We start from the raw sequence: 14,495 nt of genomic DNA, 5'->3' as shown, positions 1-14,495 counted from the left end.
CTAGTTTCGTTGAGTAGAGACAATGGAATTGATGCATTGACATCTCGTTACCTTCTATTTATTTATATATGAATGTCACATAAAATTTAAAACAATAGTGTCTGGAATCTATGAATTCGCCACTATTGACCTCACAGCGACTTTTTTATGCACTTTTTTTGGAGTATATATATATATATATATATATATATATATATATATATATATATATATATATATATAGAGAGAGAGAGAGAGAGAGACCAAGTAGATTATGTATCATGGGGAGACCGTGAAAGGAGTGATTCTAAGCCAATCCATGCTTATTTATTTTGATGTCTTTAGAAAATCAAGTGAGCATAATTGGGGACTATGCAACAATTAGAAAAAACGAAAGGAGCTTGAATGAAAAAGTCGTTGGCTTGTAGAGAATATTCTAGAATGCCAAAGGCTAACATTGGAACAAACCCTATCGCTTCCCCGTCCTCCTTGCTTTCTTTCCTTGAAGTCGGGAGGCGACCACCAACGCCTATAAATATCTCCAAGGGGCTTCTCTTGTTGGCCAAGTTATTTGGGTGCGCGGGACTCTCTCTCTCTTTCTCTCTCTAGGGTTTTCTCTATTCGTATTGTCTTGTGTTCTCCACCGTCTCGATCATGGCTCGCCGAAGCGCCGGAGGTACTCCTTTATCTTCCTCAAATGTCTATTCTCCCTACTACTCTCTTTCTCTTGCCGTCCTCTAACTTCATTAATCTTCGTCCGAGTTCCCATTGTTTAGTGCAATATACGAGCAGGTCTTTTGCATATTTCTGCGGCAACATTGTCGTGGATTTCAATTTCCAATTTTTTTTTGCGCGCGTCTAGTAATAGTCACATGTGTTTTCCTATTTCCCTTATCGTTTGGGGTGGACTTGCTTCTTCCCCGCCACGAACTGTGGTGAAATTCTGTTTTGGTTTGGCCGCTACGGCTGCCTGTTCGTCTCTTATTGGGGAAAGAGTTTTAATTGCGAGTTGTTTCCTGCTAATGATTGTTACAGTGCGCTTTTCTATTTGATCCTTTTTCGTTTATTTTCCGATTTTATTTATGAACCATATGTTTGGCTGTTCCTTTTGGTTGTTTGGGGATTAGCAGCGAACTTGTGGTTCTTTATAGGTTAATATTGATATTGATGGACAGGAACAATTTATCTATCCAGTCGTCATGCTCTACGGAGTTAAGTACAGAAGGAGTTCCATGTAATGTTGCTTTATATGTTGCTGGATATGACGCCTTCATTAGGTTAAGGTTTGGAAAAGTTGAAGGATGAAGCCATATGCAGTCCTTCACACTGTATACTGGAACTGAGTTAAACGGAATTGAATTCTGTTAGCCCGGACCATCGACATTGGTACGGAGCTTATGTGTTCCCGTAGCAGCCGGGGTTGGTGGTGGGTTTGGAAGCTCTTAGCTCATATTGGCTGGAGATAATTTGTGTAATGGATGTTATCTAGATATGGTCGGAAGCGTTTGCTTCTATTTCCCATGCATAGCATATTTTAGTGGGTATTGTTGAGTATGTTCAAGTCATCCGTCAGTCACATGCAATAGCATTTCTGGGATAAACCAATCAGGTGCTCAACCTTCAAATAGCACACGCGTATTAAAAATAATGGGCTGAAAGTTGCATGATGCATGTAAGTGCGCATGGTTTGACTTATGAAGATGCTTGGTTGTTTCACTGCGGTTCATGCTGGTTGGCGACTGGGATTGGTTTTAGCTGCTTCTTGTCGATCTTCTTCCTCCCTTGTCTTCTGATCTATTGTCCAAAATCATAGTAGGTTTATGATATTATTTTCTCTTCTATCTGATGCCTTCTAAAGAAGCGGCCGACCTATTTAAGCATTTTTGAAAATTTCAAACCATAGAATGGGTATTTATTTGTTGACCGTTATATGTTGGATTTTCAGGAAGACCAGCCCCTCGTGCTGCTCCACGAGCTGCACCAGTGCGTAATCCTCCTCAACCAGGTATTTTTTGTGTGCCTTGGCAGTAAATTTGTCTCTGCGCAATTGATTTTTTATTTGTGGTGCATTTCTTGATCTGTCTTTTTCCATTTCTTCCTGAACAACACATCAGAGCTATTAATGATCAGAATAGCTGGATGAAATTTAGTTTACTTGTAAAACCATGTTCCTTTGTATTCCTCTTTCTGAACCTTCCCTTTTGTCTGCTGGTTTCTTTAGTTTCTGTTCTCCAATCTTTTGAGCTCATCCTGGACGATTGACAGTTTCAATCTCGTCTAGTCGTATGCTAATTTCTTGATTAGTCATTTTCCGATAATCACCATTTTGGTTTAAATTATTTTCTGGGATGTCGAATGTGGGTGGATGTCATTTCAGTTTATCATTAATATTTAGGAGCAGGTCTATAGTTAGTCCATTACTGCCTTATGGTTCCACCAGGACTTAGTCACATGGGACATGCCAAGGCAGATGGGCATGCTAAGGTTGATTAGTAACATTCACATTACCAATTTGCAGTCCACGTTCATGCTCCTCATTGTTATTGTCCATGTTGCAGCAAGTCATGCTCCTCCTCCTGCACCCGTACAGAGTAGTGGTGGTGGAATGCTGAGTGGGATTGGTTCTACTATCGCTCAAGGTAAAACACGGTCTGGATCTACTGTCGTGAACTTCTGTCTAATGTCTTACTTCTAATTTCCTTGTTGCCATCATTATCTTTCATAGGAATGGCTTTTGGCACTGGTAGTGCCATGGCACATAGAGCTGTTGATGCTGTTCTTGGTCCTCGTACCATCCAGCATGAAACTGTTGTCTCCGAGGCTCCTGCTGCTTCAGGTGCAGCGATGAACGCAAATGGGTCTGATGCATGCAGTGTTCACTCCAAAGCTTTTCAGGATGTGAGTGTACTAAACTTGCGTGTAGTAGTTACCTGTTGCCTACTTGTTTCTCTGCTAATTATTTTGAAACGAACTCACCTTTCACTGTTTTATAATATGATTATGTTTTGAATAATACCACTGAGCTGAAGGACTTTTTTCATGGTGCGGCAGTGCCTCAACAACTACGGGACGGATATCAGCAAGTGCCAATTCTACCTGGACATGCTTTCTGAGTGCCGCAGGAATTCCGGCATGATGAGTGCTTGATGTTAGGGGATCCCATGGTCCTGAATTGAAGCGAGAAAGAGTCTCTAGGCCTGGACAATTTCTTCATATCGAAATAATGAACACTCTTCATGAGTCAACTACGAAACTGTAGTATTTGTTTATGTGTTGATGCTTTTACTGCCAATGATTATCTGTTACCATCTTTGCTGCTGCTTGTTTGTCTCGGATTTTTAATAGAGAGCTACTTGCTTTTATATTCCAGAGTCAGTACGACTGAGCGCTTTTTGGTAATAATGCGTAATTTTATATTGCTTCGGCCTAGCTAAGATCTACATCTTTAAACTAGTTTGGCTTTAGTTCTGGAACAGACGTAGTGTCGAGATGATGAGCACTATGCTGATGTGCATGACGGTGTACTCCCAGCATAAGAAAAGTGCTTTGTGAAACCATGGAAATCTAGCAAAATTTATCAATGGAAGCACGGGCATGACTCTTCCACAAAGTCCTCTGCTGTAGCTCAAGAGTTTTCAGGTCCATGACTAATAATAGCTTCGCTGTCTACTTAGATGGGAAGCAAAATCGTCGAACCTAGGGTCGATGGAAAGAGGGCTTTGTGGCTTTTGCTAATATCGTGACGATGAATGAAAAGTTGGGAGTGCTTTGACCGTTCTGTTCTCATAGAGATAGCAAAGGTGCGCCTTGTTATGTTTATATATCTGCAGTCTACCGAATTCTGAACGGATCAGCTCCTTGGTAATGGCCCATTCTATAGATAGAGACTTAAGAGGGGAAACTACCTCGTTAGGTTTGGAGAGATGTGACTGGTTATATGTAAACAAAGGGTTGGACGCAAGCAAAGACTCGATTCTATGTCCAAACATCATGTGCCAGAACAAGCTGCCAAGAGATACAGAAACATTGTGTAGTCTGCCTCAAACCTGGTAACAGGTCCATGGGACATTAATGATAACATGAGTAGAATGGGTTTGTTCTTTATCTGAAAGTGACAAAGAAACTTGGTAGGTAAATAGGATAAACGTGGGGACCTGCATGGTGGGCTCACATGACGATCCATCCTAACAATCCTAGGGAACCAAGACTAACAGCTTCAAAGTTAACAGCCACATGCGCATGGGGGCCCGGTAACTGTTTAGGAAGGGAGGCCGAGAAGGAATAGGGCCCACTTTCATGGCACTAAGTTCGGAGGCACTTTCATCACTTAGTTGTACTTGGTTGACAGTGGCTCATAGTTGTGATAACTTTATTATGTGTCACAATTCGTAGCTTTTGTTAGCAGCTGGTGGATAGCTCATGAATATCCAATGCGACAGGACTCGTGAAAATTTCAGGCACACGGATGCATTCATGAAAGAAGATCATGCAAATGTCTTTCAAGATTTATACGATGTTCGATCGAACACAGCTCTCGGAGGCAAAGTGATGAACCATAAGTTAAGGCCAGTGTCTGTGGCATAGCATGACGAGAACGCAGTGCAAACACAATAGGGGTAACATGCATGCAACAAGAAAAACTGATTTATTTAAAATAGCAAAAATACCTTATGAATGAAGGCCGAACACTAGAAAGCCTCACTTAAAGGGCCAAAAGAATATCGCCATGTCATTGTAAATCATTCGCCAACGGGAAGCGACAATTGAATTGAAATCAATTGGCATACATGGTAAGAAAGCGAGAGGGAGAGAGCAAGAGGCTACACAAACTAGGTGTGCAGAGATTGAGCCGGAGTCGCCAATATCACTACGGGAGAGAAAAGGAAGAGAGGAAGATGCATCGCTGTCTTCAGCTTAATTCGATGCTCCCATTCTTTCCTCCTCTCTGGAGCTGAAAATCACTTGACCGAGTCAGCATTCTGGCACTCAGCCAGAACTAGAAGCCAGGTTACCCGATCTTGCTGGTTCGGCATGGCCGGCTTGCAATGCCAGCAAATCCGCACAATAGCTCACCGTCCGAGCCTGCATGAAAAATAAACGTACAATATATATATAATAGAGAAAGAAAGGGTGGGAGGATACCTTCATCCCCAGGCAAAGTATCAAACTGATACCAGAAAGTAGAAGCCCAAAGAAATCAAGTTGGACAATCGATATAAAATGATAAAGCTGCCCATAAAAGATGAAGGGCAGCCACAAACAAATGGTCTGACAAATTGGCGAAAACATAATTGACAGGTAGTTTAGACTCTGAAAAAGAACCGGCACCGTCCTTTTAGGCCACTTTCATGACACGACTATCGCCCAACAGCCATCAATCAAGCACAACAGTTTCTTGTTGTCATACTTACTGGCAAAAAAAAGGGCTAGGATTCAAGACGACGATCAATTGTGAAAGAATAGTAGTCATAAACAAAGGAAAAAAGAAACTTCTTCAAAGTTACCCGCACATTTGGCAAGCTGAAATGGAATAGTGCCTCCAATTTGGAAGGAGTTTAGAGATCTTTTTTGTTCCTTAACGTCAAAATAATGCAAGACTTGCTTGACAGCTAAGTGAAGAATATTTGAAAGTTCTGAACCTCATAAATCACTAAACCAGAGAACGACCATTACATCCTGATAATATTTATCATGAGAATGCAAGGCTCCTGAATGTACTCAGAGTAACCCGGAAGAAAGCTTCTAGCATGTTTTACCTTAAGCGAAATGTCTTGTCAAAGTTACACATCTTCTATTCGATGGAACACCTGGAGTCACGACTTTAGTGCTGATAAAAAGTTTGACATGACCAGCCTTCAGTACACTGCTGATAAGTGACAAAGCCAGCCCTCAACTGTAAACTTTCTTACAAGTTTTACAGTGGCCACAGTCAATTTGCAGCATGATGGCATCCAACATCCAGCCAACAGAATGCGATAGGTAAAATCCATTTACTTTTCCTGAGGCCAAACGGACGGTAGATGCTCATGTCGGGATTGATAGACGCAAACAAATGGTACCGATGCAGCATGGATCAGCTACACCCAAACAGAACCGAAAGAATGTAAACCAAATCGGTTTCTCAAATAAATATATTTTGCAATCATCCCACAAAAAATGATCGACTGTTAGGCCAAAAAGTGGCCAGAACTCTTACATAATACTCGGCCAGGTTTTATCCGAGCCACATTCGACCAGGTAGGGCATCTGCCTGCACTAACCTGAAACGTGTCCATGAAGGCTTTACACATAGTAACCACACCGATCAAGCCCAACCTAATTGTACAAGTGACCCGTCTTCCCCAACCCCGACTCCCCTCTCACCATCAGATGGTAAACGTTGTCTTCTAACTGTTTTCATTTCAGTGCATATTTGTGGTAACTTTAGTACAAATTTTTAGAATCCATCACATTGGTAGGCCTAAGCCACGGTTAATCCAACCTCATCATGTTAGACCTCCTTCAAATTAACACAAATCTGTTCAAATCTATAAAATCGGACATACATACATAAAGACGTTTTTTTGTATGAAAAGAAAGGTGTCAGCTGATATTGGCTAATAATAACAACGCTTCATCGCAGTAACGTGCTTTTTCTAATTTTTGGCATGCCTTAGACTAATTATTTCTTTGAACTTTTTCAACTTACAAGGATTAACCTCAACAAATCAGGTAGAATGTTCCTCAATGTAAGCATGGGGATGAGAGCACATAAAAAGGAAAATTTAACATTGTTTCGGCAAAATTAAGCAACGAATTTCAAGTCATAGAATATGTTACTGAAATAACTGATGATCAAGCACGCTGCCTGTTAGCTTTCTAAAAGTACAGCATCACAAGTGATATTCAAATCACATTTGTGCCGCCACAGTACCCAATGATTCGTGGGCACCGAGAAAGACTACTTACGTCTTCATGGTTGTAGCTCCATGCACGTGAAATTTGCATAGTTTCTACCATTGTTACTAAGAGGGTGAAAGAACATGATAGCAATAAACCCAAAATATACTTTTACGGTCAGGTGGAAGCACAAGCAAAACATAGAGACATCCTAGAAATCCAAATTGGCGATCCAGAGAAATGCAGATTAGAGGCCTTTTGTTCTCTTTCATCCACAATAATTTCAATTTCAGCTTCATTTCATAATCGATCTCCAGCTGTTGCATCAATATTTGGTTCAAGATTTAAGTTCTTGCTCTCGGAATCGGAATAATACAATGGAACACAACCAATGATATTGTACAACAATCAAACCCATTAAAAAAGACGTTACTTGCTAAGGTAAAAGTGCATTCCATAATAAGGAAAAGAGAAGTATTTTGAACATAAGAGAAGTATTTTGAACATCACATATGCTATACACATCTAATTATCCTTCAGAGGGATTAGGTTACCTTAGTCAACACTTCTAATCATGGGTCACCTTGTCAGCAAACAACTGGCTGTGGTAGTTTATTACTTCTAAAATAGAATCAATCAATAACCTGATCTACTCGTTGCCCCTCATAGTAAAACCCATCTGTACCCCTCTTTTCTACAAAAAAGCCTTCCCTATTTTCAAACCAAATCTAGCCAGTTGTGACAACGAGCCTTTGAAAGCAACCTCAGTTTGTTGGAACCAAAGCAGTAAGTGGGGTAACACTTTTAATTGGAAGAGCAAGTTTCTCCATCGAACGGTAGACGCGCATAAAAAACTAAACGTCCCAAACTAGGCTGAATATTCTAAAGAGTCACATATTACGGCGAAACGTTTTAGATCCCAGCTTTACACTTAAATCCTCAAATTGAGGCATGGCAATGGCATGCATCTTGATCAATTTGATAGTCTAAGCGAAAAAGCTTCTTTAGGAGAACTTCAACTAAGGTCCAACCTTGGAACTATTTTCCAGAAACGAGCACAAATTTTAAAATTGATCAACATGAACCGCATAATTTCTTGGCAAATTTCAAATGCAGAATGAGAATAACCTTGCTATTCAAGAAGAAGTTCTTCTAACTACTTATCAGCAAGTTCTTCAAGCCATCGATTCATGAAGGCGGATCGTCTTGAAACAAAATACTATAAGTTTGAATAAACCCAGGTTGCCAACCCCAACCCTTCCACCCCCCCCACCCCTCTCTCCCCCTTCTTTTCTCTCCGAAAAAGTGAACAAATTTTAAAATTCTTAAAGTAAATTAAGTAGAAGAACAAATGCCACTATTCATATAAGACATTTTACCGGAGCTTTTCACCTGAATTTGAACGAACACAAGGTAATTCCACATGTAGCAGTTTTCTAAAAAACCGGGGATTTCAAAATCAAGGCAAACGAACGCTCCCATGAAACAGGGATGTATAAGGGCTTAGCTGGAGTCTTGATGTGATAAAAAAGTATAAAATCTGGACCACCAGGCCTAGAAGCCGCTGTCTAGCGATTAAGATGTTTAGTGGGACCCTCTTCTCCTCGCCAAAAGGCATCCCACATGTATGGGGTGGTGCCATTTCCCAGGCATGATCCAACCTTGGGTTCTCAAACCACCGCGACCCTGCAGGCTAAAGTTCACAGCATCATGCAGCCACGACAGTAGCAAAAGATATGGTATATAAAGGTAGCAGCTTTTCCTTTTATTTCAGAAAAAGAAAAGTGGTAGCCGACGGGGTGTTTTAACCGGAACTAGTATATGCCCTTACAAATTAAAAGAAGAAAAAAGAAAATGATCTTTGAGGCGGCCCGGACGAGAAGAAGAGAATGCAGGTTTGCGGAACAAGGGCGTTAGGAGAGCCAGGGGCTTGAATTCGTCTCATACAAACTAGTTTTCTCTCTCTTCACACGGGCCCACAAATTTTGTGTCCCGCATATTGTTATTCTTCCTGGTATTTTCTCTCAAACTTGCACTCGGATCGACATAAAAATGCTCCGCGTTAAAATAGAACAATTATGACAGAGAAAAACTAAAAATACCATCTTTAAGTGGCAACTTTCCAGAAAAACTAGGAGTTATTAGGAAATTGAAAAGTGTTTTTTTACTGAATAAATCAAAACCTTGAACATCTATTTAGTGTTAACAACAAAAGTGAGTTCCGCACGTCCATTGCACATAAACAGGCGGCAGAGATGAGAAATATGTGGTGTCCAAACGAAAGGTTGCCGTTGTCAGGTCACAGTTACAGGCAAAGATTAATAAGATTTGGAACGGCCTCCACATAAAACTGACTGTGCCCTCCTTGCCACGCGCAGATAACGAGTGAAAAAGGGCAAAAGATGGAAATGAGTTTTTTTTTTTTCTTTCAAAAAAAGTGGAGATACAAAATGCAGAACGTGCCATTGGCCCGCATACAGGAGAAAATAATCGACCAGCAGACAATAAGGACTTGCTTTACGCCTGTACCCCATGCTAAACGAAAAAAAAAGCTATTAACTCAACTAAGAGTTCGGACCCCGAAACCCGAATTCGAAGTGACAACCTGAAACCCTCGAGCTCCGGCTCGATTCGGTTAAAACAAAAAAACATTTTTAAATATAAAATAATTTTTTAATATAAAATATATTTTAATAATAAAAAATATTTAAAAAATATCAAATCGAATCGACCAGCGCTGTCGACCCTGGTCAATTTTTTAAAGCTCGAACCTAAGCTCAAACCAAAAACTGGGTACCCGTTGGATACCCCCGATGCCCAACCTCAAAGGAAAGGTTTTGGATCAGAAGGAAATCGCCCGTGCTTGACCTTGACGACGAAGGTGGGACTGATGAATGAACAAAAACCACGGATAGAAAGGAAGCTAGGCTAGTTGGTTGGATATATATATATATATATATATATATATATATGTTGGTTGGATATATATATATATATATATATATATATATATATATATATATATATATATATATATATATATATATATATATATAAGGAGATGAGATGTGGAAATTAATCTGTATCCTGGGAAGCTATACAGAACCCTTGCACTTTCGCCGATGACAGGAGAGTAAAACCGAAGCGAGTTTATCGGTTTTGTAAAATTAATACTATAAACAGTTTTTATGGGTAAGAGAACGACCAAACAAAATAGGAACAGATAAAAAGGAAAGTGAGCAGTCAAACCACCGACTACTGGCAGGAAAATGAGACAAACAGGGTCGTTCATGTCAGAGGCCACTCAGTAGCTGAGAACCGGCTGCAGTGCTGAAAAACAAAAAGCAAAAACCGAACAAAAGATCAGCCGATTTTCGTTGTCTACTCCCCAGTGCCGCCCATTGCCTGCCTTGCATGGCCAGCAAACAGCAGACGTGAAGGAAATTGAAGAACTTTATTATATAGATCTAATTCCAAGCACAACGAATTTTAGAGTTGAGTATTTTTCCCGGTCGTTCCCGTCCGGTAGTTTGTTCGGAAAACGGTTGTGACCATGACACAGGTAGCGTTTGATAGGCTGGAATTTTAGTGTAGTATAAAAAATTTAATTCAAATTTTCAAATTTTTTCCAGTTGCATAAAACATGGATTTTTTTTTTTTACCGTTGGGGTTTAAAACGAAATAATATTTCTGAAAATATTATTCCAGCTGAGAGCCGGAATAATATTTCCGGTTCAGAAAGAAGGAAGAAGGAGAGAGCCGGAATAATATTTCCGGTTCAGAAAGAATGAAGAAGAAGGAGGAGGAAGGGAATGAGGGAAGAGGAACAAGGGGCCAAGGGAGGAAGAAGGGATTGGGCCTTGGGAGTAAGAAGGGAAGAGGAGGAAAAAGGGCAGGAGGAAGGAAGAAGCGAGGAGGAGAAAAAAGGAAAAGAGAGGAGGAAATTTGTTTCCAAAAATTTAATTCCAAGTTAACAAACGATAAAATTTGTTTTCAAAAAAATAATTTCAAGTTAACAAATACAACCTGATTTTGGAAATAAGGAAATTTATTTTTTATTCACCAATTTCGAAAATAAATTTCTGAAAACTACTTTTGAAAAATATATTTCCAACCATCAAAAGCTGAAAACATGGAAAGATGAAAAGAGGCAGGAAGAATTAACGGCAGTGGAAAACCCGGCCCTTATCACGTTCTTCAAAGCTGGGATAAAACCAAATCTTGTAAAAACCTGTATGTCGAGTATTGGTCGCATATAACCAACCCACATGTAGCCCAGTTTTTCTTCTATATTTGTGACACCTAAAACCTGAAACCAAAGCAAGTTCCTAACTAACTCCTTTGTATTTCCCACACCTCAGGTCATACAACTAAAGGTTAGATTATAGAATATATAGCTTCCAAATTTTCAGAAAAAATGAAGCTCAAGGCTTACACTCATTGCGTTTATATTATATACATCGGGAGAGAGAGATATTGGCAAGGGATGGGGATTGGGGGGTGTGACCCTTTTGGATGCAGTACTGTTTTGGTGCACAGAAAAAACAATAATGACGAGAAAGGATTAAGTTTCAAGACAAACCTGCCACCTGGCAAAAAGCAGTAGCGGAAGCAGGAGGGCCTGAAAGATAGCCAGTATTCTCTTTCCGTCCAGTGAAACTGAGCTTCATATGAAGCCAAAAGAACAACCCGCCCACAGTAATTAGGGTTAGCACCATTCTAGCCTTTTGGGGAGAGGACAAACATTTGTCTACCGGGCCCCGCTGTAGTAGAAACTAGCCACTCGCCGGCAGGAATAAAAGATTGAGTATTCAAAAGATTTCACATTTATAAGACGAAATCAGGAGACAATGTGAAGTACTACGATCAATGGGACATGCAGCAGGAATTCAGCCTTGGCCACATAGGCTTCAGCCTCAAACAAGACAAGCATGCCACAATAATGAGCCTTTACCATTTCAAAACAAAAGGACCTCGGAAACGTAGTGACAAAATGTTAAAATATCGGCAGCCAAATATGGTGAAGTATAGGATGGTTCATGATTTTTTTATTACAAAACAACTAAGCAAAACTTTAAAACGAAAAATCGGAAATATAGGACATGAAAAAATAACATTTTTTTTGTTTAAAACAATAAGTGGTGTGAATACTGTGAAGTATTATTAGCGTTCCTTCAGTGTCCGGTAGATGGACAGCACTGGTAAAAGCAATAAAAGGACGCGCAATACGTTCTATATCTTACTCGACACACCACTACTTTATCCTATTCAAAAGCTGTACAAGTACACAAATTTCACGAATACGTGACGGTAGCGAAGATGTTTATGACCAAGTGGAAAGTTGGGAAACACCATTCTCGATAGCGCATACAACGGACGGCCTGTAAAATTTGTTTAGTCTGCCCTGCGGTGCAAACATCGATAAGACATGGTGGTCCATGGCCAAAATCTCGATAGCAAATCCTTTTTATTTCTCGGGACGCAAATCAGCATTTTTTTGTGTTTCAAAGTAACCGCATAAAACAAGCACATGCGGAGACGCAGTGCTGCCATAGAAAAAGAGAAAGACGAAGTAGGCAGCCCAATCGCCGAAACAAAATGGGTAAGAAACTGCACAACAAGTTCGTGAAAAGAGAAAGCTGTAAGGACGAGAGAAGGGAAAAGGGGGAGAAGGAAGAGAAGGGCTTAAAGATAACGTCCCTTTTTCTAATCGACCTAAAAAGCGAGGTGGGAGAGATGGGACACTGATCAAATAATAAATACATTGACAGGACGAGCACTATTCAAAAATTAAGCCCACCACCTCTTAAGAGATCGCTTATCAGGAAACGCAGACGAGAGAACAAACACCTCTCCCCTCCCTCCCCCCTAAATCCGTCTCATAATCAGCGCAGGCACGGTTGTAGTTCTTACTCACTGTGCTCAAAAGATAAGAAGAAATGAAGCTGCATTACAGAAGCTGAAAGAAATCGACGCTTTCGCGAATAGAAGCCCGAAGTGCTTTTCTGTTCCGAAAAGGAGAAAATTCAGGAAACCTGCCAGCCAGTTCCCAGCAGCAAAGCCAGAACCTAGTACCTACACTGTTTACATGTCGACCGAAACAGCGATGACATCCACGTCCATGACGCCAAACGCTACTTATTAGGGAGGGAGAAAAAGGGGAAATGAAAGTTTAACGCAACGAAGACAACCCATGACTAAGCGTCCCATCGAAACAAGACAGAAAAGCCATAATTGACTGAGATCGCTAACCGATGACCCCGAACGAACGTTTCAATCTGACAGAAAATTACAAATTATTTCCTCACAATCCGGGTGCGACCCGAGAAAGGAAAGGAAAAGAAGGCAAAACCATTCAAGCTGAAAAAGAAGGGCAAACCCAAAGAAGTTATGAGCCCTATACAACACAAAACGCAGACACACAGTCCAGTTCTAAGGTGAGCGTGACAAGGAAAGCGAAGAACTCGAAAGGAAAACCCGAGAATCTCGATATAGCAGGAACTCCGAACCTCCTGACTAGTGACTACTGCATTTGCATCAGCCCTTCGATCTGCGGTCCTCATTATAACGAGCAAGAACGACAGGAAATCGCATGAGAGAAGCAAAACAGCCACAGGTGCTATATTAGTGATTTTTTCAACGAAGAGAAATCCTGCTCCGGTTTTGAACAAAATAATTAATCATACACGAAATACCGAATGGACGCATTGACACTCCAAAACCGAAACAATCACCAATTCCGAAGCCAAACGAAGCATAGATTCCCAAAGGTAAATCAAAATGAAGCAAAATGCAGATCAGAACAACTACTAAACGGCATTCAAACGAATCCGGGCCCATACTAACCATTCAAAAAACAGAAACCTTCATCCTCGCCCAAAAAAACACACAAGCATACGAAATTAATCGCCGAAAAGCGAGCGGATCTACGAAACTAACACACAGGCATCATATTCTGCAAGCAGAACCGAAAAACGAGAAGCACTTACCTCTTCGAAGGAAACGAGGCGAATCTACATTCCGAGTGGTCAAAACGACACGGAAACCCCGCCTTTCCGTCTGCTACGCCTCCTCCTCCCTCCTCGTCGTAGCCCTCCTTCACAAACGGAGCACCGGCTGCTGACGGACCACGAGTCCTTATTCCGTCACCCGAATCCTCGCACGCTGCGCTCGTACGTGCCATTGCTCTCCTCCGCCAACAATAACTTCCATCCACAGAAGAGAGAGAGAGATTGTATGAGGAAAAGGAGGGAGGAAAGAGGCGGGGGTTTCGGACGCCACGGATTTATATATTTCTGAACAATCCAAAAAATTGCCGGCTCGAGCCACATGCTGTCCCGCCGAAACGACCTGTCGTCTTCCCTCGCCCTTTAAATACATTTTCCAATAACCTAACTCTTATAGTTTCATTAATGCGAGGCAATTTCCATGCTTAATCTTTTAGCCATCCCTTACAGAGTTATTCCGGTAATGTCCTCTTGTTCCCGCACAAGGTCTACCTCTCCCACGACCCACAGATGACATGCAGTGTAGAAATGTGACACTTACAGGGGCATAAGCGTAAAAAATAAGCTGCTTTAACAAAAGGTTGACGACTTGACGTTGAGTCGGGATGCGCGTGGTCCACACCCCACAAC

General features: G+C 41.0%; 1 protein-coding gene and 1 long non-coding RNA gene across 2 annotated transcripts; one reads left to right on the top strand and one right to left on the bottom strand.

The window, feature by feature from the left end:
* The first annotated feature begins 500 nt into the window (after window positions 1–500).
* On the top strand, window positions 501–3,341 carry LOC116249630 (uncharacterized protein C6C3.02c). The gene is made up of 5 exons (XM_031622796.2): window positions 501–655; window positions 1,925–1,984; window positions 2,538–2,618; window positions 2,705–2,877; window positions 3,031–3,341. Exons 1-5 carry the CDS (start codon window positions 634–636, stop codon window positions 3,124–3,126), a joined length of 432 nt encoding a protein of 143 aa, XP_031478656.1. The 5' UTR covers window positions 501–633; the 3' UTR covers window positions 3,127–3,341.
* A 1,264-nt stretch (window positions 3,342–4,605) lies between these two features.
* LOC116250927 (uncharacterized) lies at window positions 4,606–14,208 on the bottom strand. The gene is made up of 2 exons (XR_004171544.2): window positions 13,848–14,208; window positions 4,606–5,061 (listed from the first exon to the last, which is right to left on the bottom strand). It is a non-coding gene; the product is annotated as an uncharacterized LOC116250927 (long non-coding RNA).
* Window positions 14,209–14,495: the final 287 nt, after the last annotated feature.

Source organism: Nymphaea colorata, chromosome 3, assembly GCF_008831285.2.
Source record: "Nymphaea colorata isolate Beijing-Zhang1983 chromosome 3, ASM883128v2, whole genome shotgun sequence".
Lineage (NCBI taxonomy): Eukaryota > Viridiplantae > Streptophyta > Magnoliopsida > Nymphaeales > Nymphaeaceae > Nymphaea > Nymphaea colorata.
The sequence above is the reverse complement of the archived record's forward strand: the minus strand, read 5'-3'. Positions and strand labels throughout refer to the sequence as shown.